Source organism: Cavia porcellus, unplaced genomic scaffold (assembly GCF_034190915.1).
Source record: "Cavia porcellus strain 051 isolate PalLab524CR breed Dunkin Hartley unplaced genomic scaffold, mCavPor4.1 scaffold_2, whole genome shotgun sequence".
NCBI classification, from domain to species: Eukaryota; Metazoa; Chordata; class Mammalia; order Rodentia; family Caviidae; genus Cavia; species Cavia porcellus.
Genome location: NW_026947485.1, coordinates 131923583 through 131948565, shown reverse-complemented (window position 1 = coordinate 131948565; position 24983 = coordinate 131923583). Strand labels below are relative to the sequence as shown.

Sequence of the window (24983 nt, the reverse complement as noted above, 5' to 3'; positions counted from 1 at the left end):
TTTTTTTGTATGAACAGACATTTTCAACATGGTCTCTCAAAACCTGAACTGGCAGAAATTAAAACAACAGCAAAGGCAAGGAAAATAAGGCACTGAGCAATAAGAGGTACAGCTTCCACTGTTCATTGGTTCACCTACAGCTCTGGGTTACACCAATTGTATCACAGGACATTTTGTATATTTCTGTTAACTAAGAATCTTTTCAAGTGAAGGGAAATGAGGTATTTCATAAGGATTTGATTGTTCTTTTCCTAGAATACTGTGTAGACAAATTTGAAATTAAGTTACTTCGTTAGAGCTGAGCCTTTATTGATTCAATAAATTTTTATGTGTCTCCTGAGTGCTAAGTGTCCCACAGTGACTCATGTAGCCACAGTCCTTATCCTCACTGGATCTAACACAGGGCTAGATAGAAGTGAACAGTACTTAAGAGTAAACAATGAGTAGAGTATTACGACAAAACGCAAGTAGACATCTGCCTTGTCTTGGGACGAGCAAAGGCTTTCTGGAGTAAGCAGTGGCTGAGTTACGACTGAAAATGAACAGGAGCTCAAGGAAGTGGTGAGAGAAGGGTGTTCTTCAAGGAGTGAAAAGGGCACATGCAAAGGTCCAGCAACAAATATGGATTCAGTTGTTGAAAGAATTTTTGTGCAGCAAAAGCAGAGACCCATCAGTAAGGGTTAAGAGAAGTCTAAAGCTAGTCTATATGCCATGAGTCTGAAAAAAAGTGCAACAAGCTCACATGTAAACTAAGCCTTAACTTGGAATAAAGAGACAAAAGCAAATTGCTTATCATTCTAATAGTTTCTAATACAGAAAAAAATTAAGAATATTAATGGGAGGCTTGCACAGTTTCCTTACTGATTTCTTGTAAATGTTCTAGCCATATTTTGCTGTGTTGCTAGACATAAGACAAAGCCATTTTTTCTCTTAGGGATAAAGGAGCCGTCTGCAGCCCACTTAAAATTTTAGAGTTTGGTTTCTCCAAAGAAGGCAGAACTTTCTTGGACTCCTAGCCATGCTAGAGTAATCAGAGCTGGGATGACAAAACTGACTGCTCTTCATGCTTGAAATAGTAAGGCTGCTGTTGTGGCTGTTACTGTAACACTCCAGTGTATTTTCAGTCAAACTGCAACAGAAGTGGCACATTCATATACTTGGCTGTCAACTGCCACCTCATAACAGAGCAGAAATTTAATTATGTGTCTCACATCATAAATGGTACCATAGTCTTCATTTTTTGAGAAATATTCCCAGTAAAAAGTTCATATAAAGATAGACTCAAAATTTTTATTGGGGAATGTTTTTCAGTGAAGACAAAAAGAGAATCAAGTGTCCAATAGTAAGGCAAGCCAAGTCAATTACTGTGTAACTTTTTTTTTTAAAGGTAAGAGTAAAAAAGTCACATTTATGATTATTCCAACTAAGTAATGTTATTATTACTTATTACTTAGTTGAAAGAAATATCAGAATAAGATCTGCTCTTTACTTTCCAAATTGTGTGATGTGCATATATTAAAGTTTTTTTAAAAATAAGAGTAATATTAGTAATAATAAATAATATGTACATAGTACATAACACATACAAGGCTATTTTAGGACCCTTCACATGTTTCACTTAGGCACCCTCATAAAAATCTCACCACAACTCTAAAAGGTAAGTATAATTACTATCTCCAGTGAGGCTCAGAGAGGTCACATAACTTACCTAAAACCATGCAAGTAATTGATGGTAGAGCTGAGAAGTGAACAAGACAATCTGGCTCCAAAGTCAGTTCCTACATTCACCTCTCTAAAACAATGCTCAACCATTGGATCCTAATTCAAGTAAGAACTTTCCCTTTTTCATAAATCTATAGCACTGTTAATGATTTCTACACAACTCAAGAGCCTTATGTTATTTTAGGACACAGATTAAGAGGATACACAGTGTGGTACATCACCACGGTATTTAACAGATGGTCACAAGCTACACTTCAAATGCTTTTTATAGACTACTTGTAGGTCACCTTATACAGACTGTCCCTTATCTGAAATGCTTGAGACGAGAAGTGTTTGAGATTTGGGTCTTTTTTTTTCTTTTTTTCAGATTCTGAAGTATTTTCATACATTTTACTGGGTGAGTATGGCTAAGTTTGAAATCTAAAATGCTCCAAAATCTGAAACATTTTGAATGTCATGGAGCTCAAAATATTTCAGACTTTGTATCTTTGGATTAGAGATATTCATCCTGTTCCCTCTGTTTTATTATCTTCCTCTTCCTTGCTATGACAGCTTCTTGGCCCATTTTCTCATTACCACAAAATGCATGTTCTGTCTGCAGGACATATTATAATTATTTACCCTAAATCTAGGCCTTGAATTGACCTTTATTATGTACATAAATCATCCAGGAGGCTTGTTAAGATGCAGTTGCAACATCTCATCCCTAGAAAGTAGACTGCAGGTAACATTTTTTAAGAAATGGCTCTATTTATATTATTCTGAATTATGTAAGATGAAATATTTACTCAAGGCATTTAAAAAAATTGTTATTTTCTACCAGAACTGCCAGCATGTTCCTTCAAACTTTTTGTACATATTTCTTATAACTAAAAGCTCTTCCACATACTCAAAATCAGTCTTCCTTACAAAACCAGCTCAGAGAGTACACCCAATGGAATGTGTGGTATCTTTATCTGCCCCCTTTGGTCTGATTTAAAAAATTATGCTGTCTGCAATTTCTTATCAGAAAGGTGTTAATTACAGTCAAACCTGATTTCTTGTCCAATAATGATACTGCTCGATACTCTGAATAATTTTTTCCATCAGTTACATAGGATATTGGAATATGCCACGGGTAGCTATAAAAAGAACACATTGAAAGATTAGCTCTCTAATATTTCAGCATGCAGAAGAAATTTTTAAAGTTATTCCCAAACAGGGATGATATTATTAGGTTTTATAAGAACTTATGATTATAAAACATTTAAAAATACTTCAACGTGAAGGTACAAAAGAGACATCATGGAATGAAGGTATAGTATGTGTACCTTGCATCTGAAGACTGGATTTCAGGTTTCATACTCAAGAAAAATCTCTCTTGTTTTATAGAAAGTTCCATTCCTTTCCTGTGAACAGTCACTAAAGGAAATCCTTTCTGCAGGGTCCATGTTTTCATCATTTTCTTTACGTCTAATGTTTTGTTTGTAACCTATAAAATAAGAATAAATATTTGGCTTAAAGATAAAAATTAGTTTAAATTTTTTATAGTTTAATTCATCCATACTTTTCTTTTTCCCTAGCTCATTTTATAGACTACATTTAATGTTCATATTTAAAAGGTATTAATGCTGAGTTGAATTTACATTTATAATCTAGGTAAAGAGAAAAACTCACTAAATGAAAAGTAACCTAGAACAGAACTGAGTGATAACTAAGGGTGTAAGAGACAGATTATATTGAAAAACAGGACATACAATATCAACCTCCAATTCACTAAGAGTAACATCCTTGAAGCTGGGTGTGGTGGTGTGTGCCTATAATCCCAGCACTTGTGAGGCTGAGCAAATGGATCACCATGAGTTCGAAGCCAGTCTGTACTAACCTAATGAGTTCAACACCAGCCTGAAATACAGAGTGAGACTTGTCTCAAAAAAGAAATAGATTAACATTCTTAGAGTCATTAAGATTGAAACCCCTAAAAGGTACAGCCTTTCAGGTCACAATACTACTATTCAGAAGATATGACTGAAATGTATTCTAGAATGAGACTGGCTATTTAACACTGTGACTCAACTGAGTCCAGGTTTTATTCTCCTACTCTGTATCTTGTACGTATTTGTCTTTAAAGACTTAATCCTGTGGGAGTGCCAGGAAGCAGCAGTAGCAGAAGAGTCAGTGCCCTTGACTTTGATTGTCTTTAGAGAATACTATTGAAGTTTCTTGGTGGCTATAGATCTTCTTTCCCTGAAGATACATGAATCTGTAAAAGCTAGAGTTTAGTGTCAGAAACAGACCTTTAAAGCCCACTCTCCCCAAGGCATCTGCTATCAATGACATATTTGCAAAAAATCATGTGCCTCAATCCATAACATTATACCATTATGACAGGCTTTATCACAGCCACTGTATGCCCATTAATTTAAAGCACAAAAGAATGGAGCAGTTTTTCCTCAACTCACTGTGACATTAATCTTGCATTTCTCAGATCTTGTATATATTTACTTCTAAACTAGAGGATGACAAGAAAAGCAAGGTACTTTTAGGTGTTTGAAGCAGTACTAAAATGAAAAGGCCAGCACATCACTAACATGGATGCTGAAAACACTGAGGGTATCATTAGGACCACATTGGATGTGACATCATGATGCAAAGACTGAGTAAGGAAGGAGAAACATGTTCGAAATGCCCAGAAATAAGACAAAATTCAAAGAACAAATTAACCGAAGAGCAGTATGTAGCTCATGGAAGTCGATTTGTGATACATTCTCTACCAGAGAGTAATCTGCACTTAAAAGATAAGAGATTCAAAGGAAACAGTGCAGAACACCAAGAATAGAAGGTAGAAAAGATTAGGAAAATAAGTTTTTGAAAAAAGATCAAATTTCAAAAATATAGTAATATCTATCAATGTAGAGAAGATAACTCCCTAACAAATTAGAAATGACCATTAAGATACATAGTAGCTCCATTGTTTTCAACAGTACACCCGTTTTTGACTTTAAAATTAGTGCCCTATTCACAAATGTTTATACACCAAGCTCCATCCAGCTGTTTCCTAAATAACTACCCTTGGTATCCTAGACTCACTCACACACATGATAAAAATATAAACAAAAAAGCTCTTTCAGTAAAAAGTCAGAACTTGAGTCAAGTATCCAGCTTACTCACCTCATTGAAGCTGTCCCACAGATCATCACTCTGAATGGATCCATAGCTATGATTATGCAGGTAAAGAATAATAGCATGTTGAAATACATCTTCACTAAGGTAAGTTTTCAGCATCAACAAGAGAGAAGCTCCCTATGCAAAAGAGGGAGAGACAGAGAGAGAGAATAAGAAAAAAGGAAGAAATAATGAAATTTTATAGATGACAGTACTGAAAATCTAAAATTCAAAATAATCATTCTAAACAAGTGTTTTATATATATACCACCTCATTATATTACTAATCTCATACAGCTTAACATCAACTTTGTTCAAATTATCTGAACATTTACTTTAAGAGATTTGAAAAATAATGGAATTAGATTCCTATAAATACTAATTCTACCATGTGTTATTATATTTGATCAGTACACTGTTTGAAGTGTTACTAGTGGTATGTCCAGTATTTATAAAAATGTATTTTAAATTAAAAATACTAAATCCTCAATGCTTAAATATCAGATGACTCCATGAAAGGTATACTGCCACACACAAAATAAATTAACAGAGCTCTCCAAAGTCTCCTTGTTAGGTACACATTACTTTCTAAAGTTAGTATACTACCTTGCTGAAGTAAACAGCGTCTCTCTTCCTGCAGAGTCAAGTTTAAATGTGTTTGAAACCAATGAACATATAGGGCAACAATTCACAATCAGGTACTTTACTCTACAGGCCACACTGCATTGAGTCATGCACAACTCATCATTCCCAACCTCAAAATGATCCCCTCCTTGGTGACGTCTTTCTTAATTTGAAACAGGAATCCTATGTCTCCATCTCCAGTATGAATTTATATTCTATTTCTTCTTCTAGTCTGTACAATAGTTGAGGGACTAACTGGAAAACTCAACTACATTAAAGCAATGCCTACTACAATGCCTAGCAGTAAGCGTTAACAAGTTTTTGACTGAATTTCACATGATAAAAATGTATCAATGTTAAGCCATCAAGATTATTAGTACATATAAATTAATAGCTATTATTGTTTTTTTTAATTCATAGCTATTAACTGCTCTGTAAACTGAAGTACTCATTCTTGGTCTCAACTGCCCCCACTTCTTCAACCTCACCAACTTTTTCTTCTGTGCTGCAATGCTCTCATTAACAAAATAAAAACTGAGGCTGGGGGCTTAGCTCGGTAGTGTGCCTGCTTGGCAAACACAAGGTAGTGAGTTCAATCCCCGGCACCAAAAATAAATAAATAAATAAAAACTATTTACCATTCCTAATTTTAAATATGTCAGACATTAATCTGGAAAACTGTCTGGTGTCTTCCTTACCTATCTTATTTTTATGTACCTGCCTCTCCTCTGTGTTTTTATAATCATGGTTTTCTGTTGACCCTTATTATCACTCCTTATTCAAATTTTTACCATTACATGACTGAACCATATCATCAATTTCCTGACTTCCAGTCTCTACCCCTTTCAATTCACTTTATAAATTGAAACTAATTTAATTTTTTCCTAAATCAGAATTCTAATCAAGTCACACTTGAAAATCTTCTAAAGCTTCCCACTGCACACAGCAAAGACATCCAGGTTCCTTGTGACATCCAGAACCTTCTACACCTATCTGTCTCATCTTTCCCCTCCTTTACATGTGGCTTCCACTGTAGTTAACATGTATTTGCTATACGAATGTTTCTTGCCAATCAGTATTCTTGACTATTTATTTATAAATCCTATTATTCCATCCCTGCCCTAGCCTGCTCTCCCATTCCTCTTTACCTATATACTTATTATTTAACTCATTTTAATTCTCATTTTTCCAAAGAATCTCTTCTCAGAATGCCATGAAAAAAATCTCTGTATTACTTTAGCACATATTACCTCTGTTAGTACTCCACAGGTACTCATCACCTAAACTTTGAGCTTTATGTGACTTGCATCTCACGTTTCATGTATTATCTTCCATATTTAGTAGAGAAATTCAAATTAATAAATTGAGTCAATAAGGAGGCAAATGGGCCATAATATGCATGTCTCCATCATTGCAAATATGCATGATGATGTTTTTAATTTCTATTTTTCTTCATCATTAAACCTGGAGTTTGTGTTTCTGATTCTGTACTCCTATCTTTGGTTCTTACAATCTCTTTTTGCTTACTTGTTTTTGGGAATCCTAACTTTAGAATACATCTCAATTCTGACTAAAACAGCTAAGGGTTTACTCAGAACATTCCCTGCAACTTTAAGATGTGTGGAGTAAACCAACTTTAACAGATTCATTGTTGTAAGATCTTAGTGAATGCCTGGAATACTACTTGAAGAACTTAGAAGAGAGATATAGAAACACAGAAAAATACTCAAAAAATTAAGGTCAAACTTTAAATAGATTTAAATGTTTAAAATTTAAACATTCACAAATTCAACAGGACACCTGAAAATAATACTCATGTAATCCTTAAAATAATCTAAATCATGAAGCTTGCTTATATACAAAATTAATTTGAAGCCTACTCTAGGTACTTTTTTTGTGTACAGCAGTACCTTAAAATAGGGAAGAGAATCAAACATTTCTTCAATTTGTTCTGAAGACTGAACAGATGATAATATTGGACGAGATGAATTTAAAGCATCTTTCTTCATGGTTTTAAATCGAGCATCTAAGAAATCTTCATACTAGTAAAAAGTTGAAACAAAATCAAAGATAAAAGTAACCACAGCAATTATTTACATGAATTATTCTATTAAAGTTGTTCTGAAAAAAACAGCTAAACTAAACTTCAGAATATAAACTTGTGGAAGTACAGAAAGATTATGACCCTTAGACATATTCCTTAGTTATAACCTAGAAACATGAAAATCAGCATTTGCTAAATAAGAACACAAAATGAATAATGTATTACCAAAAACGTCAAACAGTGACATTCAGATGAATATTCTCAAAAGGTTAAAATTTATTCTAAAATAAAATGTGAAGTTTAAAAAAGAAACAAAAACCAAGCCCTTAAACTGATTTTTCACATATAGCCCATATTTTACTTTAGCATACCGTAACACTTCTTTAACATTTCTCTTGAGATTTATTTTCAATAAGACTTTTTAACAGAAAGAACTGAGACATTGGCAGATGAGCTTCCCTAGACGGTATATTAGGAATTTTTAAACATTCTGGGCACCACCAAGTGGTGAAAGTGTGTATCTCATTGCTTAATTAAGTACCACATACAGATTGTGAATACTTTGCTTATCATTCTAGATAAAATTTAATTCCTTCTATTATCTGAATCTTTAAGGAATTCCTAAATAAAAATTTCAAACTGAAAGCTCTAAGAATAATTTTGTTCTAAAGCAGTTTTGAATCATGTCTCCAGGAAGTTTAATAGTCTCTGAATTACAGCTGAAAGTAGTATTTACATTTTCCTTCCCACAACTTGAATTTTTTTTTGTAAAAATCTGTATTATATCTGAATGTCACTAAAGGTAGGAAATGTCTTCACAGAATCTAATAACATAATGACAACAGTATTATGCCTGTTTATATTAGTATTCTAAGTGTTTGAAAGAGGACACAAAAGATGGTTTGTAGCAGATTTGTTTATATCAACCTGTATGTCTGCTATTGTAAGAATGCCCACAATGATAAAAGAACACTGCTACAAAATGTTTTAACATTTTACTCTATATACACAGAATTAAAAAGTTTTGTTTTGCGAAACGTGGCTTTTGAACCTTATCTAAATTGCTTCTGACAGAAAGGACCACATTTGTTAAAAATAAAATAAAGCAGTGTAATTTAAGATAGTCATCTCAATGGCAAAAATATGTCACCTTACATAATTTCACCTTTTAATGAAACCAATAAATGAAAGCTTAATTTATAATTTATAAATTATAAACTGTTATAAGCTATTATATCTCAAGAGGTACAGACATCAGTAACAAGGGTCAATTTTATTACAGCTTTCTAGAAGTATTTTCATCATCCCAAAGGCACAGAAAATACATGGCAAATGTAAGCTATTTTAGCTCCTAGCATTCCCAGTAGGACCAAGACATACTATACTTACACTAGAGAGCTCTTTGAATATTTTTTCCAAAGAGAAATATTCCATAAACGTTGCAAAACCTTCATTTAGCCACAGATCGTTCCACCATTGCATTGTTACTAGATTGCCAAACCACTGCCAGAAAAACAAACTGTTAACCAACAGGATATACATACCCTCAAGAATTTTCCAACAATTGGCTGAATTGTCAGATTAACTCCCCATAACCAGATTAGAATATTTTAAAAGTGCTTTAGTATTATAATCCAAATAAAGTATAGGCAGATCAACTAGGATTTATTAAAAATTATATAATTCTACTTTAATAGTATAATAGAAATTTTCTCATTTTATCTTAAATGAAGGAGAAAAACAAGAATGATTACTAACATATTTATTCATTAGCAAATGTATAAATGAAAACATGCTATAAGATGAAAGCACTTTTTTAGCTGTCATAAAAGGACTTCTTAGACAATGAAATCCTTTCACTTCTTACTATAAAGTTAGGAAGATTACTTTCCATTGTATCTGTAATCACTCATGACAGCTGAAACTTTCTATGTAGGAAATATTGCTATAGTCGGAGGGCCTGTACATGATATTTCTCCTCAGTTCCCAAACTGAAGACAGTGTTTGCATGATTTAAACTAGAATTCAAACAACATTTTTAAAGAAAGCATGTGTGTGTGTGTGTGTGTGTGTATAAATGAAAGCAAAAAGCAAAAAGATCCTCAAGTGTTTTCTTCTATGAGGCAACAAAAAGAAAGAAAATACAATAGGAGACTGTCCTAAACAAACTATTGAAAATCCTTCAAATAAAAAGTGGTCAAAGAGTGTGTAATTTAGTCAATGTGGCCCAGAATTTACCTCAAATTAACAGCAAAAGATGGGGTAACTGCACACTGACATAAAATATTTTCACAATAGTGAATTTTTCTAAGAAGTTTTCTCAAAATCTTTTCACAGAAAGATGATCTATAAGTCTTAAAGAAGAAATAACAACAACAACAACAAAACCACTCTCAAAGGGGTGATGGGTGGCCCACAAATAACAGAGATCCCACAAGAGACAGCTTATCTCTATGGCCCATCCTAACAGTAAACATATGCTTCCGCTTGCCAAGAAGTCTTCACAAGTCGACAAAGCCATACAGAGATGGAGGTAGAAAGTAAATCAACCAAAGCATTTCCTATTTTTCTTACACATAATCCACTCCATGACATCCTAAACCACACCCAGTGCTGACAAGCACCGCACATCCTGGGCCCAATAGAGGTAGACAACATATTCCCACACAATTGCCTTTTTTCTCTATGCTATACAAACAGTACCCTAATTTTTACTAACAATATCCCTCTTCTATTTATATGAGATAGCTGAGGAGTAGCAAAGAAAATGAAAAACATAAAACCAGACTTAACTATGGCTCAAGAGTCGTCAGAAGAGATTACAATTTAGAGGGAAAGATTCTTCCCTACAAAATTATACTGAGCTGTTGGCATTTCTCAGAGAAAAGCAGATTTATGAGAGGAAAAAAGAGATCTTGAAGAAACAGCAACACTTCAGGCCCAGTGTTACTTATTATTAGCTGTGTGACTTTGGGCAAATCATTTATTTCAGCCAAGTCACAGTTTCTGGACCTATAAAATGGGATTATCACCTGCCTTACAGCAGTTATGAAGTGAAATAATGAATGTAAAAATGCTTTAATTGTAAAGTTCTACACAGCATTTTCTTCTGGGAATTTAAATTTGTGTTAAAAAAGCATCTTTTGATTATTAAAGAAAGCAATACTAAAAGAAGATGGAATAATTAGTAATGTATACATATATTCTGAAACTCTAAGACATGAAATAGACAGCACATGAGATGTAAAAGCACTTGTTAGCACCTGGTGGGCCAGCTCATGAGCGATGATTTTAGTAATCAGTTTTCTATCCGCCACTGAAGAAGTGTTATTGTCATATAGAAGTGTCTCTTCCCGGAAGGTGAGTAAGCCCCAATTTTCCATTGCTCCTGCTTCAAAATCAGGAATGGCCACCAAATCTGTACACAACAGGAAAGAAGTGATCAACTTTCCCTTATGTAAGGTGCTCCCTTGCTAAACCAAAATATTTTACCCTTGAGTTTGTCACTGTGAGGTTGTGAATTCTTTTCACACTCTGTAACAAACAGAGTCACCCTTACTGCTGGTTCCTTCCACACCTCTCCAAAGCATTTGGGTCACTGTTCCACTGTCCCTTAGCAAAGGAAAAAAGTAGCTAATTCCCTCCAATGAACTACATTCTTAGATTAGGAGGATGAAGTTCAGGGCCAGTTCACACTGAATAATACTGAAATCTTCTTGTTTTCCTGAACTCCCATTATGTAGTTTTTACTTTTTAAATTAGGATTTTCTTGAAGTTTCTCAAACGCAAGACAAAGCCCTCAGTAAACTCATTTTTACAGCACCACTGTGACAGGCCTATACACTTCCTAAGTGTTTTAAGTTGCAAGTTCAGAAAAACTCATGGAATGCAAACCATTTTAACAATTTTTAACACATTAAAAACTTTTTTTCTTAAATAAGTTTGACAAAACCTCTTAATAAACATTTATAAAACACATTTAGGTAATAACTGCAGTAAAAATCAGAGACATTGTTTGATTCTTACCCAATTTTTTAAGTGGGTACTGAATTTCAAAGTAGTTCTGATAAAATTCAAGAAGCTTCACTGTGGTTTCCAAGGCATGGTGAACTTGACCAATCTTTTCTGGTACAGCATATATAGAAACCTAAAGGGAATATTATACAGGATGTGAGGACAGCTACTCAAAATACTGTAATTCAGAAACAGCATATTTGAGAAATGCAAAGATTTCTGAGATCTTTCAGGACAGGAACTATTATAGTTATTTTAGTCTTCACAGAGTTTTGTAAGTATTTTCAATGAATATAACCCTCCTCCCCCTAAAACAAACCTTAATGTTTCCTTTATTTTCAAGCTATCATAACTTTCCAAATAAACTAGTTTGGGCCATCATATAACAACTTACAAAAGTTTACTCATTTAATATTATGACATTCTTCCTATTTCATTACCTGCAGTTGCCTATCCTCACTTATGAACTATGAAGACTGAATTATTTGAAGTACAAAACATTTTATCTTTTGAGCACCAATCGTTAATACTTGGCATCTAAATACAGAGAAGTCACATCTTACAGTGGAGTTAGTTCTAAAGATAACTTATGAGGCATAAAGTACATACTTCTAGAAACTGTGTTACAGAAAACTGATTAGAGATAAATATACTCTCATTAAATATGGATAGCCAAGTTTTCTTCTAGTGCTGAAACTTACTTATATATTCATTTTTTCAGTTGTTGATTTGTTTTTACAGATCATGTTATCATATACATATAGTGAACCCTTATACTGAGTAGCACACAAAACTAAAACCAACTAAGGAAACAACCGATTCACGTCTTCCACCGCCCATTTACTCCGGGGCATTTGCTAAGGAGAAAAGTAGATAGAATCATCCACATTATTTAAATGGCTATTCTTTCTTTTTGTGATAAATACGTAAGTTAAATACATATAACTATAAACACAACTTAAATCTGACCCCAAAAAAGTACTTATCCCTATTTCTGGAATAGAATAGCTAGAAGAAAAATGTAGTTTGCTAATTTCTCTTGTTTCCTCTTTTTCTTTCTCTTAAAAGAACATGTTTTATGAGTTTTTACTAAAGAGAAATCTTCATTAACATTCTAAGAGCAACAGAAGCAGTAAAAAGTAAAGAGCACAATCTATGTCTGCCAAGGAAGTCTTGGAACAGCATTCTGGGCTTGAAGAGATCACTGGTGTAGATGTAGCTCAGTGGGAGAGCCTATGCTCAGCAAACCCAAGACTATGCTTAACTCCCAACTAAAATCCCACAAACAAACCAACAAAAACACTGTTAAATGGAATTCTGCTGGTCTTAAGATTTACAATTTAAAACTTTTCTTGGCAGATCTCTTACAAAGACCTTATGGTTGATTCTAAAAACAAAAATACTGTAGAAAGATGTGGATCAGCTCTGAGAAAAAGATTCTTAGTTTCTGAAACAACAGATCTGTTAGGTTTCAGTTATCTTTTCCTTACATTAATAAAAACAAAAACCAACAGAAGCAAAAATAGGACCAAGTTCCATTTTCTCCACAAGAAGAAGAAAGAAAGAAAAATGTGGCTTACAAGATATATAAGGAGAGAAAATACCAAGTTTTAATACTACATTTCCTGAGAAACACTGGCTTCCCAGGTAACTGGACACAAAAAAGCATATGTCACTAAAACAACCAAAAGAGTATCGGGTCTATCTAGAATAATTAGACGGACCACAGGTACAATGTCCCAGGCTGGTAAAAAGATAATTGAGGCAGAAAAAGTTTCAGTGGAAATTTCAAACAAAATCATACCCCTGATTAAATGTGAATAAACAAGATTATAACCACAAAGATAATAATGATGAAGATTATTTAAATGTTGATTGCTGGATGTGAACTAATCATGAATTGTGATTCTACCAAGTAGGACTGTCTATGATTAAAGCAGTATATTCCACCACCATTTTACCCAGAATTTTCTAGGTAATTCTGACAGTCCTGGAGGCAGAGAAGTCTAAGGAATAAGGGCAAAGAATAAAATAAATATTGTTTTCTGTTTAAGCCTTTAACATGTTCTTCTTTTTCTCTTCTTTCTTTTATTTCATTAATACATGTTTGCAGTACATGCATTTTAAATCATCTTGGGGAGCTGGTACATGTATGGAACACAGCTTGCTGCTTTTTTTAACTCTCCTTCCATTCCTCTTGCTCTCTCCTCCTTCTGTTCCCCTTTATCCCTTTTCATCCTTGTTGATATTATTAATCTTAGTTCATATTTCCAGGCTACTAGGTAAGTACCACAGAGCTACACTTCTAGCTGTAAAGCGTCTTTATTACTGAATGGGACATGCTACAGTCAACATTTTTACTTGTTTGGTAAGAATCACACTACCAACTACAGCCATTTTTCCTAAATCTTGTCAAATATATTTACTGTCAAATATCACAAAATAGAAGTGATCTTAGAGACTGCTACATTTTAACACAACCAAAGTCCTTGTAAAATAAAAAAAAAAAAAAACCTCTCCATGTTTTGAAGTTCTAGTCACCGTATCTCCAGAAATTATTTGTAACATTTGGTGCTTACCAAAATACAAAGAAGCAGCTGTGAAATTTCCTCTGTCACTTACTGGCTACACAGTCTTAGCTCAGTCTCCTTACCTGAGACACTGTTTCCCCACTGGCAAGATGGCATGCTTAGGTCCTCCACTCAGTCAGTTATAGAATGAAAAAAATGTTTATGATGCCTAGCACAGCTGCTAGCACAGAGTATAATTCCACACGTTACGTTAGTCATTTTCTACTAAAAAGGGAGGAAACTATTAAAAATTGCCATTTACTTATGTAAAGTTTTCAAACCATATCACCACTGGATAACAGTAAAAGCTAGATTATTTGTATCTACTGACAAGCAAGGTATTTCACAATATACTTATATACGAGACAAAGGAAGTGTGCACCCTATATACGTATATATAATATGCATGCTCACATTATGTGGATTTTCGTGTGTGTGTGTTTGTATGTGTGTATAATATTAGAGTTGTGGAAGGCGGGGTATAATGAAGATTAGAATACAGTTTTCTCAAGGGCTCAGAGCTGCTAGATATGTGGAAGGGATTCTGACTCAGGAAGACTCTGGGGGCTATGCTTAACCATGCCGCTTTCTAATATAAGTAAATAATAAAGGAGAAAAAAGTCACCTGAAACTCTTTATCAACCTTTGCCTCTCTTTCTAGATGTACACACAAACACACACACACACACATACAGGGATATAAGAATGAATAAATTCAGCTTGACTAGCTTGAGAATTCACACTGGAGCAAAGGAAAACATAGCTGAATTTATAAGGAAAGATTTGAGTATCAGAATGAGTTTGAATACAACCCTACAGGTAGTAACAAGCCAACATAGCAGATGAAAGAGAGACAAAGGTGGAGTGAAGGAAGCAAAGGGGTAAGAGTCTTTAAAAAGCCTTTTATTCTTCTATATTACCAGTATGTGAAAATACTAAGATATTAATTCTCTACTATTAAAGTACAAAATCTATTTAAGTAATCTTTTAGAAACAAAGAAAAACAGAGAACCCATATTAGAATAAAGGATCTATTTTGCAAAATATAAATAAACCAGACCCTTAAGTTAAGTAATCTTACTCATTCTCTATAAATAAACTTGGCCAGGACTTTCTGGGGGTTTTGTTTTATGTTTTGATGCTAGAGCTTACATCCATGTCCTTGCACATGTTCTACCTAAGCCACCTCGCAGCCTCCAGGATGTGCTTTAAAAGGGCAGGGGGATCTAATTTTATAGTCTATGCAATATGACAGCCTCCAGCCCTAGGAACATTCAGAGCATGTGACATGTGGCTAGCAAGACTGAGGAAGTGAATTACAAGTTTTATTTAATTTTGATCAATTTAAATCTAAATAATTACATAAAGTTAATAACTTCTGAACTGTTTAACACATTTTTAGAAAACTATAGACATATGTATGTAAGTTGTCTTACTAGAATTCCTTTATAAAAGTAATAAGGTACGTAAAAATTATTGGCTTTCAAGCAGTGAGCTAAGAATAATAAAAGTAAGTAAAAGAGTATTTCTGGTATAAATTGTCAGAGTGTGATCAAAACACTTACTTTTCTTCATAAGGCAGAAATTAGTAAGAAATTTCTCTGAACCTCCTTTGAGACAGTTTTTTGGACAATTACTGCATCAACCTACCAGAGTTCCATTTACATCCTGACTCAGGTTCTTCATCTCGCCTACAATGATGGCAACCAGGTAGGTGCTCATCCTCACACTCTCAAAAAACTCATCCTGAAGAAGTCCGTCTCCCACAAGTGCTGAGGATTTCTATGAGCAAAGAGAAAATGTGACAGTTCTATAATTGCAGAAATAAATGACAGTAACAAACATACCGAGAAACTACAAAGGACATGAATAGCAAAGATGCTGGCATATTTTTCAACCCCTCAGCCAAAATTTCCAGAGGCAGCATGGCCCTTGGTCTCAGTTTGTTCCACCATCTTTCATCCAGAGGACACACTAGTACAGTGGGAATTCTTGAGTTTGCAGCCCCAGGCTACCTTTAAATTCACGTATGTTAAGAGTTCTGGTTCCATTTCTTCCCCTTAAATTCCACTAAAAACCTAAATTCTTTCCTATGACCTGGGGATCGCTCTACTTTACTGCTACAAATACAACCACAGAAGTGGTAGTTACAGCTCTGCTACTCTCCAAGTAATGGGAAAGGGCTTCACAGAAAGCCATATTGAGAAGACCAAGGCAGCTTAGTGGGATAAAAGGTCATAAATCACCAGAAGTTTGTAGCAGACACAAAATAAAAAAATACAAACAACATGTAGGGCTTTACAATCATTAATTAAATGCTGGCAAATAGGCATCCACTTGGTTGCAAAAGATTAAAGTGAAGAGTGTGGTCAGAAGTGGAGCTATCAGAGTGGCGTTCCAGACAGAGCGGGATCACGTTGTCTCCTGTTGCCTACAGGAATGGGCCCACGGGCTACTGTGTATGGTTCTCCTCTGCCTTAGCCTTAGTGGGCAGCTCCTTCAGATGTGTGAGACAACATAACCACACCCTAGGTTCTGGTTAGCAAGGAAATTCCTGCTTAGTTTGATGCCCACTGCCTCCCACTCAGAATTAATGCTCACAAGGCTCCTGTTCATGTCATCACCCTCCAAGTTACTGGGACACCAATTTTTATTTACAAGGAAAACACCAAGAACAATCATGATTCCACACTATCAAATAACACTATTTGGATCAGCAAATTCACTCTCAGAAATTATCATTTTCATCTTGTACTAGCTCATAGTAGTAACATTTAAACAACTTTCACATAGGACACATTTTCTACCCACACATTCCAAGTCCAATAGGCCTTTTTCTTTAGTGCATTAACAGGTCCACTTCTCAACCGATCCCAACAAGTACCAATACTTTATTTTTTTATTTAAGTGCTATTAATGTACATGACTCTATTCTCACCTTTAGCCTGGCAAAGAGGAAATCTGGCATTCTTAAAGAAGCAAATCCACTCAAAGATTTCACATTCAAAAAAAATGGAACTGTACCTTAGGCATATTTGATAAAGCAGTGTATTGCTCCTCCCTTGTGATCCTGATGATAAATGTGGCTTTAAATGCTGGTTCGTCAAAACAAGGAAAAGCAGATCTTGCTGCCAGCGGTTCAAACTGAGTTGCTGCAAAGTACCTAAAACAGATACAAATTCAATCTGATAGTTATTGGTCACTTGCAAAATAAGATAAACACGATATACTCCTAGTTATTAAAGGACCCCTAGCTATTAAAGGACTCCTAGTTATTAAAGGACTCAGTGGAAAGCTGAAGCTTATGGATAAATACTTATGTCATAATGCAAATCATAGTCTAACAGTGAAAACAAAGCAGTAGATAAAAAAAAGGTATGGAACAAATTCTAATTAGAGGTCAAATTCACTGTTAGAAAAGGGGTACAAAGTCCACAAAGGGCCTTAAAACATGAGGAATATTTGAAAAGGTAGAGAAAGGAAGAATGTACTGAAAGAGTTGGCAGCACTAGGATAGAGAGCAAGCAGTGCATGTCTGGGGCAGGGCAGCTGCCAAGTGTGGCTGGAAAAGAAGCCACAAAAGGTAAGCTGCAGCTTGCCATCGGGATCTTAAATAGGTTTCTCACGGAAGACCAATAAGGAAGGGTTCTACTAATTAGCTGTACAAAGTCTTGCTTTGTAACAATAAACCTCAAATTTACAAGCTGCATTTTCATGAGTACTGACAAATACAGGTGACTTGTAGTACTCTGGTTTCTCTTACTTTTTTTAATGATGAGTCAAAAATTTCCTTTCTTACCTACCACAGCACCAACTGTTAAAAGATTTTAACACATATAAAGGTTCTTAATAATAATAATATAATAATAAGACTAAGGAAAAAGGATGAAAAGAAATGGAAAAGTGCAGATTTCCAAATAAGTAGAGAAATAAAGCAGGTTTCCATTTGGGAATGTATCTAAACATGGTCACAAAATAATAAGGGTAGGTGTGGCCCTGTTGTATAAATTCCAAGCACAAACACCACTACCCCACAGGAGTGTCTCTTGCTTAGGGCTTCTACTGTTAGAAGACAAATAGAAAAGAAAGTCTGGGATTTGAATTTTAAGACCCAAACTCTAACGTTTATCAGCCATATGACTTTGGGCAAATCAGTGACCTAGGTTTCAATTTCCTTATTTGTTACTGTGATTGAGAAAGACTCCCCTTTCAAACACCAGACAAAAACCACTTGTATACTATAAAGCCTTACATTCACAATACACAGCTGTAATATTTATTGCAAATGCTACACAACCACAACTGTTTTATACTTAAAATCACTGTATTTTTTTTCCTGGTAAGGACATGTCTTAATACCTGTTTCTATCCTGTAAACTATAATAAAGGTAGCAATCACCATACAGGAAACAATTTAAACATATTAAGTTTTTAATATTCCATTTTTTCACCTTGCCCTCAGGATTCTTATTTAACAGAATGAAATAGTAGCCAGGGAATAAATTTGATAATATACCTATTCTTCCTAAGAGAGCCTAATTATGGATAAAAACTAGATTATAATATTTTAAGACAAATAAAATATTAATATTAAAAGAGAAGCAATGATTTTTTAATTTTTATTTTTTGAGACCGAGTCTCACTATGTGCAGCGATTTCCCCTAACTCAGCCTCCTGAGTGTTGGGATTACAGATATGTACCATATACCTAGAAATAATAACTTTCTTATAAAAATCTTTTTGAAAGGCGTGCTTCTTGATGATACTTAGAATTTGCCCTATGTAGGAGAAATACTCTGAGACTTCTCTTTCATTGCCAACTTTCCTTTTAGAAATACTAGTTAAAATTCTATGGCTTTGTCAAGCAGCGCTAAAACAAACGCAATTTCGCAGTTAGGCAGTAACAGCACTGTAAATACTAGGGATAACAAAATAACAATGTAGAATCATTCATGGGAAAATGGATCCACCCTGAGATTATAACATTAAGTGAAATAAATCAGACATACAAGCCTATATATTATATAGTTTCTCTTATATGAGAAACCCAAAATACAAATAAAGAGCAAGAAACAAAACAGTAATAGGAAGGGCATCAAAAGAGATGAAGAGAAAGGAGAGGGAGGGAAGGGAAAGAAGAAATTAAGCTGTGTTATGTAAAAGTATCAACTCCCCCACAAGGAATGTAAGCATGTACTGGAAATATATACTAATACAAAAAAGGAAAAGCAGTGTGAACTAGGGAAGCAGCGTATCACAGTGGTAAAATGGATGTAGTTAAAATGGCTTTAGGTTTGAGTTCCTTGTCTGCTATCTGCTAGCCATAAGACATAAGAGGCACTTTACATGGCCTTTTGTTTCCTCAGCCATATAGTGGAAACACTACTTCTTAGTGGGTTTCACACGACTAAAGACTAAACATATGAAATGCTTGGAACAGCTTCTAACATTTCAGCTCCCTATAAATCCTGGCCATGACTGCATTATCACTACATATTAGGAAAGGGTACACCATGTTCAGCACGGCAGATGAGGGCTGTAAGAAAGAACTAGAGTCAAATAATGAAAGGTCTTGAACCGAATTGTGATAGAAATGAAGTGCTGAAGGACTGTAAGCTGAAAGCAACATGACTGTCAATACTTACAGGACAAATACAGAAATAAGTTGACAACCATGTAGAAAACAAGGGTAGTGGCAGAAGTTGTAAGAGTGCACATTTTTTAAAACTGCAAAATCTAAATCTTTATCTTCTATCAAGAAACATAAAAATGTGGGGGCTTTCGTTTCATTCTAACAGGTAAGTTAAGGAACTTATAATTTGTTTAAAATAGGAGCTTTGTAGACTATTAAAATACTATTTTTATTTTTTTGTAGACTTTAAAATACTATTTTTAGTTTTGTATTTCTCAATTTTAAAGAATCACATTATATTTTGTAGTATATTTCACAACTCAACTCAGCCCAGGGCAACAGCCAACAAGTGTTCATACCAAAACTCAACTTACTGTTATACAACATTTGTTCTTCCCATTACACAGTAACTGGCCCATGGATTCTGGACAATCATTTGAGCAGATGAGATAGCTAGGGGGCCTGCTTCAAAGGTCTTTTTTGATACTAAGTCATTGTTTTTAGGTATGTCCTATATTTTCTAGGGATGATAGAGATTATGGACAGAGAATTGAAGCCAAGAACTTCTAAATTGCCAAAGGAATTCCAAATTTGTGTTCAATGTCAGACATCATGCAAGAATATTTGAAAAGACTTATGTAAAAGAACAAAAACTATCTGAATAGAACTATAGAAGTTGCTTTGTCCTCTCTCCATTTAAGAAAGATCAAATAATTTCCTGAACACAAACATAAGTCACCTCTCTTTTTCAAGACATATTAACATACATTAGTTAATTGACCAGAAACAGTAATTTACATCCAGATTTACAGGTTAGTATGAGAGAATGCTCCATTTACATATAGCAGATGTAACAAAGACTGTGAACATTAAGAGAATATTCTGACATTATTACTACTTATAAATAATCTACATGCAGTATACTGAATATTTTTTCAGATATTCCAGCTATAAACTACGAATACTGAGATTCAAGTACTAAATACATGGTCTAAAGAAGGGGCTCAATATTTTTGCTTAATTTCATCTTTCCATCAGAAATCCAATAGTGAGAGAAATTTTTTTAAAAAAGTAAATTAATACAGATTAAGGATATTGAATATGATATTCATAAGCATATCAGACTTCCTGCCTTCTTTACCTCATTAAACACTGCCTCAAAGTTCTGCAAATTAGAAAAATAAACCTAGTTTTCTAATCACTTCCTATTTCCTCTGCTTCCCACTTCATAGTCACAAAAAATTACATTTATACTATAACATGAAAAGCTCAAGATAACTTAAGCTTTCATGAGACTATAATTGATAAAAATCTTTATCCCCCACTATCAGCACATTCCTAGCCCACGCCACCATGGTACATGGACAAAGCTTTGCCTAAGAGAAACAGGACATTCTTCCAAATCACCATTATATTCTGAACATAATTTCTTAAGTTTAAAAAAAAAACAGTTCTTGTCCCTGGGTAAAAGGATCCCTATTGCATAAGTTATCATAAAGCAAAGAACCAGAATCATTCAAGAGGGCTACATACTTTTTCTCATTACTTTCATCTTTGTAAATGATGCCATAAAACCCATAGTACGAACTAGATATATTTGCTGAATACTCTATCTTCAAGGTATAATTGTGACCTGGTAGAAGGGCTTCTGGGGCAACAATGGCAATTTGTTCATGATATGGATATTCCAAGACTTCAACTTGTTTTTCTTGGCTTGAAACTGCTGACATGAACATCACTCTTGAAATATTGTGACCTGTGCTATGAAGAATGATATTCCATGTGGCTTGAAGAGCCTGAACTGAAACTGTCACAGAACCCCTGAATGTCATTGAAGTTAAGTTTGGGTGTAAGTCAAGTTCATAGCGTTGTGGTATAACGGCAGTAGGAAGCCTCAGTTGTGCCCATGGAAATAACTTCCCATTTGTTGCAAGTGGCTGAATTAGTCTCATTGTTTGATTTTTTTTATGGCAGCCTTCTTTGGTAAAGGTACATCTAGGCAGTAGGTAAATCACCATGATGACGGAAACGGCAACCACAATGACAAAAGCACAGATCACCAAGGTCCTTGCAGAGGGTACCGAACAAGCCCCCTCCATACCCTGCCTGTAGCCAGCTGCACTGTTCCGAAGGCCAGAGCTTCTGTTCATAAAGGACATGCCCAGCAGCTTTGCAGATGACTCATAATCCTCTTCGTCTTCATCCATCTCATGTTCACCAAGACCTCGCACCAGCAGTCGGGAGCCACGGGGTTCATACTCCACTTCATCAGGCTCTAAGGGATGTAAACAAGGCTCTTTGGCTAAATCCACCACATCTGGTTCTTCCTCAAACATACTGTTTTCAATCATATTCCTGGGGAGCTGAAGTCTATCTAAAAAGTCAAAACATAAGAACAAAGCACAAAATTAGGGGGAAACATGTAATACCATATCTTCTAGCAAGACCAAATTTACCTAAAACTTTTTAAATCATTAAGACTTGTTTCCATTTTAGAGCTACTGAATTAAATGGTTATAACATTGTTGAAACATCCATTAAAAAATCAACCATGAATAAAAGTATACCACAATCATAAAACAAAAAGCTAATAAACATATTAATTCCAAAAAAGACAGATGAAATTACATATTAATTTCCTTAACACATTTCTGCCCAACTACCTGGGCCCCTGCCATAGGTATGAAGAGGGCTACTTTGGCCTGCCTCTGGCTGTGTCTGTCCCCAAAGTGTAAGGAGTCAATACGATCAAAAGTATGTCACCACCTATAATCCATGGCCTTCTTTCAGAGTTCATTTACGTGGACTCCAGAACTACTGTCTCAAAGCCTGCAAACTTGCTTCTATGACCTTTGTGATCTCACCTTTGAGTCCCCCTCTTCCTAGGGAGCACAATAAACTGCTAGGCCTAAGCAACAGGATGGACTATTGTTTCTCCCCCGAGACAGGGATGTTCTTGTACCACACAAGGCAAATTTCCATAAGGAAGCATATAAATACATAAGACTCTTAAGACTCAGATAAAACTACAATGCAATCTATTTTACACACTTCCATCACATTCAAGAGTACAACACATTCCCATCTGTAACGACTATACTATATATATACCATGAGTGTTAGTATCTTGGGGTGAGGAAGTGGTAGAAGCTTTTATAAAACACAATGAACTACTCCAATTTCCTTACAATAAGTGAGAAAAAAATAATACCATATATACACACCAATAAGTCTTAATTCTTAGCATTAAATTATTCAATGTTCTTTACTTTAAAATAATAAAACTTTATTCTGTAAGAAATTTCAAACTACAACTACCACTAACTTTCCCTACAAGTTTTATCTCTATCATTTCTAATCCTCAGAACACTTCTGTAAAGTGCCAGATATGATAGCTTGAAAATGAGAAAATGGAAAAACAAAAATGGGTTAATTTATTTTCATAGCCACATAGCTATTTTAAGTCATAAAACTGATATTGGAATCCAGGTCTAAAAATCTAATTTCAAATGTTGGACTCTTTCCATTATTTTATTGCATCCTCTTAAACTAATTCAATATGAGAGTACTGTGTACAAAGCCCTAGGTTATAACTTGGGGCTGGGAGAATAAAAGATCAGAGCGTGTATCTAATCTATCCTGTACCTAACAATGAAGTTGCTAAACTCATTATTCCATCAGAACAAAGAACCCTACACTAAACTATTTAATATCTAGCTTAACAGAAATGTATTTTTGTGCTAAAATAATAGAACAGTAGCAATTCATAATTCATGACATGAAATACTGATAAATACTAGGATAAAATTAATAGTTTTGTAACTCAAAGTGATATGCTAACCGGACACATTCACATCATTTTGTATTTTACTAGAAAAGCGGACTCTCATGTTTTTTCTTAAACACGAATTTCATAAAATCCTCAGGTGACTTACGTGCATGTTAATCTAAGCCTGTTCCATGTTTCCCAACTGTACTCTGCTCATCCCAGACTGCCACTGCTCTGAAAACAAGACAGAATATACTATTCTCCAAGTGGTTTTCTCCCTCTATTCCTCCATCTGGATGCAGCATTTCTCCTTCCTGACCCATACTACCTGGGGAATATCTGTTACTGTAAAAATCAGTTTTAACTATCTACAATGTAAATCAACGAAAGCTATATTTTGTTTTTCCCTTTTATACATTTTCCTGGTTTTTTTGTTTTTTGTTTTGTTTTCATTCTCCTGGCTTTGAACTCAGTGATCCCCCTTTCTTGCCTCAAACTCAGTGATCCTCCTGCCTCAACCTCCCAAGTGCTGGGATTCCAAGTATGTATCACCATACCCAGCTTTTTATTACCTTTTAAAAGTAAATGTTCTAATCATTTTTTTCCTTGACCATTCTTGCTTTGGGTGACATGCAAATGCCAATGAGAATGACTTTTCCCACCTCTCTCCATTCTGAACTTTTACAGTTATGCTATAAAAGTTTTCTTTTAATAAAAGTTTAACCATTTCCAAAGTGTGGATTTAACAAGCTACCATCTATCCATCTTCTGTGAGAAGTCTGAAAATGAAACAGTTGCTATAATATTTTTGAGAACTTTTGAGAACTTAATTTTTCTAAGCTTCCTATAAATGTCTCAACTTCTTGTGACAAAGTCTGTTTGATAGTTAACTGATTGGGGGTTATGCACTTCATTAACAGAAAAAATACTGCTATATTTGAATCTCCACCCCCTCACCACTGTGCTAATGTTTTAGTACATGTCACAGTGCTGCAAAATTAACTGTGTAATTTATATTGCTTTTTAACAGTATCTAAAAGGCTTTTTCTGAATTTTTTAAACTCACATGGGAAGATTATGCTCCCTTCAGCATTTGCCCATGTATTTTCTTTTGTGTGGGACCTGATGCGGACAACAATAGGCTATGTTCTGTATGTTTTTATTTAACAAATTTCTAACTAAGTTTAAATAGAGTCTCACCTTATAATTAAGCATTCCCATCCCTGAATTCAAATCCCTCAGAACTTTCTTCTTTTTTGGTGCTGGTAATCAAACCCTGACTTCAAGCAAGAACTTTGTTTTCAAGTCTAATTCTTCATCTATGTCCTATTTAAGGTACAGTTTGACTATGGACCACTTCTTGTCTGTACTTCATTAACATCTAATCTTCTGGGAAAGGCTTATTATTTAGTAATTAATAAATTCAGATGAATAGTTATACAGAATTTTAATCTTTCAGAAGTA

At 34.6% G+C, this 24983-nt stretch overlaps 1 protein-coding gene across 1 annotated transcript in view; it reads right to left on the bottom strand.

Annotated features, from left to right (window-relative positions):
• Lnpep (leucyl and cystinyl aminopeptidase) overlaps positions 1–24983 on the bottom strand; it is an 84606-nt gene that overhangs the window by 24783 nt on the left and 34840 nt on the right. Inside the window, exons 2-11 of the mRNA XM_063245406.1 lie at positions 21284–22124; positions 17143–17281; positions 15769–15900; positions 11561–11681; positions 10798–10952; positions 8924–9037; positions 7401–7532; positions 4873–5004; positions 3033–3193; positions 2755–2843 (exon numbers count right to left, since the gene is read on the bottom strand). Of these exons, the coding sequence (XP_063101476.1) occupies positions 2755–2843; positions 3033–3193; positions 4873–5004; positions 7401–7532; positions 8924–9037; positions 10798–10952; positions 11561–11681; positions 15769–15900; positions 17143–17281; positions 21284–22124 (2016 nt within the window). The remainder of the gene's footprint in view (positions 1–2754; positions 2844–3032; positions 3194–4872; positions 5005–7400; positions 7533–8923; positions 9038–10797; positions 10953–11560; positions 11682–15768; positions 15901–17142; positions 17282–21283; positions 22125–24983) is intronic.